This window comes from Pinus tabuliformis, chromosome 9 (genome assembly GCF_031772625.1).
Source record: "Pinus tabuliformis cultivar Carrire ecotype Pingquan chromosome 9, CPIR1, whole genome shotgun sequence".
NCBI lineage: Eukaryota > Viridiplantae > Streptophyta > Pinopsida > Pinales > Pinaceae > Pinus > Pinus tabuliformis.
This window is the reverse complement of record NC_142307.1, coordinates 633,586,637-633,590,875: the sequence shown is the minus strand read 5'-3', so window position 1 is coordinate 633,590,875 and position 4,239 is coordinate 633,586,637. Positions and strand designations below refer to the sequence as shown.

General features: G+C 29.7%; 1 protein-coding gene across 1 annotated transcript; it reads right to left on the bottom strand.

Moving 5' to 3' along the window:
* Positions 1-3,026: 3,026 nt before the first annotated feature.
* Positions 3,027-3,733, bottom strand: LOC149150227 (endochitinase 4-like). The gene is made up of 3 exons (XM_089442739.1): positions 3,607-3,733; positions 3,419-3,503; positions 3,027-3,321 (listed from the first exon to the last, which is right to left on the bottom strand). Exons 1-3 carry the CDS (start codon positions 3,731-3,733, stop codon positions 3,027-3,029), a joined length of 507 nt encoding a protein of 168 aa, XP_089298865.1.
* Positions 3,734-4,239: the final 506 nt, after the last annotated feature.

Genomic DNA, 4,239 nt, shown 5'->3' with positions numbered 1-4,239 from the left:
TCCTAAATTGTGCACTTCGCATATGCAACCCTTAATCTTCTTGCTGCAACTATATAATATATGGAATTTTATTTCTTCTAGATACACAAATTCAATGGGTAATTTTGATACAATTGTAGTACTTTTTTGTGCCTTGGATGAAGATTTATGCTAATGCAAACTTCCTAACTATAGTTTAAAAAAGAAAGAAAAAGAATCTAATTCTGTATACATAAATTAAATAAAATAGATAACAAATTGAAAATGAAGATAAAAAAAATAATTTATATAGATAAACTATTCAATAAAACCTTATCATATTCATTTTAAGATGCAAACTTTATAATAGATCATTAAATTTAACACTGTGGTGTTGTTGTCATTATAATTTATTTTTTATAAGAATATAATTATTAATCTTAGAAGTTCTAGAATTTTAATTTAATGATTAATGATTATTAGTAAATGATGGGATTTAATTTCCACAAAATATTCATCAACAAAGAGTTATAATTTATTTCAAATGTAGATATACTTTTTTTTTTCAATTTAATTTAAAAAAAAATATTATTATTATATTTAAGAATTTGAATGTGAAAAAGCCAATTTTCATTTCATTTTAATTTATAACATTGTTCACTTCTAATTACTTACGGTTGTTTTTATTATATTTTCTTGTTTCATGTTTTTAAATGTATATATATGTTTAGTTCATATATTATTTTTTAATAATTAATAATAATAATAATTTGAAATAAAATTCTAATTTAATTAATTTTTATGATTTTTGTTTTTGGCAATGTAAACTATGCATCAATGTCTATCAAAATTTATTAACCATTTAATTCATATCACTGAACTAAAAAATCTTTTTCATTAAACATTATCTTTAAAAAATATTCTTTTTTTAATAATGTGAATTTGGCTTTTAATAATATTTACCATGAAAATTGTTCAACTGACCATCCCTTCATTATGAATATTGTGTAAACTCTAAGATTCAAAGTTTATATCCGTGTGAAACTAACAAAACATATATATACATATAAAAATTAAATATTTAATTTACTTTTCAAGAGTGTTATTGATTGGAATAATGGTTAATGTGTTTGATATGTCCCAATAAAATAATTACGACTTACATCGATTTCTTAATACCTACACCAACACCCTACACCGAATTACAAACGGCCCTACTCCCTCTTGGCCGACTATTGACAATGCCGAATCCAACTCACAGATCTGCATTATCAGAAGTAGAAAGACAAAATTCATAATCACAACATGCTTAAAATTATAACTTATAATTCAAAAAAAATAAATGGCAATCAATATATGAACTTGTTTTTGTCTTTACACCGAAGTGAAGTGTCTCTCAACATTTATCTCAACGCGAATTCCACAACTCTACTCAATAATTTATTTTAAAATTTTTGACTTCTTACCTATATGAAACACTATATTAATCAGGAAAAACTATTTTGTATAAGACTATTTTGCTCAATTCTATAAAACACCTTTTTTAATTCTGCATAATTATAAAAGAACTTTTGTAAATAAAGTCAACTTCATTGAAACACACTTTTGTAAATAAAGTAAGTTTTATTGAAAAACTTTTCTTATTGTAAAACCAATTCCCTATAAATGTCTTATGAAGACTTTTATTTTGGCAATAATATTTATATAAAAACTAGCATTTCATGTTTTTTTTGGTTTTTTAGTAGATTTATTATTAATACCACTATAACTATAACTATATATATTAAAAATAAAAATTTACAAATATATATATTAAAAATAAAAATTTACATATTTTAAATAATATTAACATATATAATATTAAAATAACCGAGTGAGATATACTTTTTTTTAATTTGAAGGATTTTTAGTGTTTTTTCTCATCGCATTCATTACAATTGCTTAGGGTAGAAGCCAAGTATATTCTATTGGAGAATATTTCAAAACATTGAATTTGATATTATTTTATAAATATAAAAATGTTTTCTAATTATTTAATTATTCAAAGTAAATAAGTGTAGAAAATATATATGGGAGGTTATATCAAAGTGACATTTACTATTTACATATATATATATATTTGTTGTCATTTTTAAATTTGCAATCTTTAAATTTTCAAATATATTTTATTTTTAATATGGTTCAATAAAATTGGAAGTTTTTAATACAATTGGAAAGTGAAATATAGTATGATTCTAGGATTTTGATTTAAAAGTGTAGATATTATAATTATGAGGTTATTAGCAATATTGTATGACTATGTCCTAGCTAGTTCATACCTTTCAAAGTTCAATAGATAAACTATGTTGCCTTGGTTATAATTCATATTGATGTATTAGAATGATAAAAATATATTAGATTAAATATTATATAATTATGTCTCAGTTTTAATTTCTTTAAAATAACATGTTGAAGGAACTTACAAAAGTAGTAAAGATTCTTGGCCTAGTAGCTATTTAGATTAATTTTTGAAAAGGTGTTATTAAACTAGCCTTGGCAACATTTATAAAATTGTTGTTGTACTTAGTAAAATAATAGTAATTGTTTATATGAAATTGATCAAATCATCCTATCATTTTTTTTTATTAAAATAGAGAACAAATAACTATTTTTAATATTAATATAAAATATAATTTAAAATTATTATTTTTGAATATAAAAATTAAATTATACATTATAAATTGATATTTAATTTTATATGTGAAAATATATATTAAACATTACTCGGTTTTATGCTTTAACTTTACATGTGAATTTATTTGAAGTAAGATCTCAAAACTATGTGACAACTTATTGTCGTATATTTACGAGACAAAAATTACATAGAAACGAAAAGAGTCGAAGATTGAACGATAAATTTAAACATGATGACCAAGATGAAGATAACAATGTAACGGCATGTACCAGCATGCCCCGAGGGGCACGAGGTGCTGCAGCGCAACTTTTATTCACCAGTTCGGCATAGACTTACTCACATTTTCTACTCGCGATTATTTAGTTATATATTTGGCGGCCATGAAAATAGATTTTTAGCAGGAGATGTTAGTTCCGGGATCCACCCCCAACTGGCTACAGAATGTTTGGTAGTAATTCACTCTAATCTTCTCCTGCCCACCGCCTCCACCGTTACACTCCACGGCGTTTATGGCTCTGATTGTTCCACCGAAACCCTGCCCGGAGGTTATGGCAGAATGGCAGTCGCTGTTCTTCATCCAGAACCACACAGCCGTCTTGAACGAGATGGTGGCGTCTTGCCCCACCTTCTCTGGGTTGTTCAGCCCGTCGAAGCCAATGTCCTGCCCCGCCGGTCCATAATTGTAATTCCTGCATCCATTAACAAAATCCAACTTACATTTTGTCATTACGGTAACATATGTCACTGTGATTTTAAGAGTAAGTCACATGAAGGATCAAGACGCACCAGGGATGGGAGCTATATTCTTCAATCTCCGCTTGAGCACATCTTGATAAGGGAACGCGGCTCCTTATGCTTTGCAGGAATGAAACTGATTTAGCCATCCCCAAATTTGAAATCCAAATTTCAGTGTTTAGGCGGGGCGAGTTTTCAAAATTCAAATGAATAATCATTAATGCGTTTGGAGCTTGTACTTGCAGTGGATTCAACTCGAAGCGCGGAGGCAGCAAATTTAAGTTTCGAGACGGGGCGGGCCCGCGGTTGGTGGGTCCCGCACACTCCACCGGAAACACATGCTGGCCGCCGGAGATCTGAATCCATGGTTATGTATGCTATCCCACTGACGTGCACCACATACATAGCTGGCTCAGCATTTAAGACTCAATATATGGCTGGTTAGCCCTTGCCCCTTCTCATCAGTAACTTTTGGAGGCTTTCAATGGATCTAGTGGTTGGAAGAACATTATTCAGGACAAATACTTAAATAATATGAAATTAGCAGATTGGATCTCAGCGGGTTCTTTGGTGGCCCGATGCTCCTCATACATTTGGTGCAGCTTTATGAAAGTTCGCCAATGGTTTTGTGCAAACTTATGCTCGGAAGTGGATCTTGGGGAACGGGTCTGTATCGATCTTGATCCAATCAAAAGCATGTATGTGGGCTCCCACCTTTTACCATTCCATCCCATACAATGCCTTATACGTATTGGGCTCCCGTCACTAGCCCTCTTAGGGAGGATGGGGAGAGCCTCCCACAATTCTCTTCGCTGGCCAAATGCAAGAGAGTTGAGCATTATGGGAGTATTTCAGGCAGATTGGAACACATA

What these genes read in the sequence shown, in the direction of transcription:
- LOC149150227 (XM_089442739.1), bottom strand. Translation starts at nt 3,733, where the DNA reads ATGGATTCAGATCTCCGGCGGCCAGCATGTGTTTCCGGTGGAGTGTGC. An exon ending in TCGAGTTGAATCCACTGCAA is followed by an intron (nt 3,504 to 3,606) that starts GTACAAGCTCCA and finishes TGGCTAAATCAG; the next exon opens with TTTCATTCCTGCAAAGCATA. An exon ending in GAATATAGCTCCCATCCCTG is followed by an intron (nt 3,322 to 3,418) that starts GTGCGTCTTGAT and finishes TAATGGATGCAG; the next exon opens with GAATTACAATTATGGACCGG.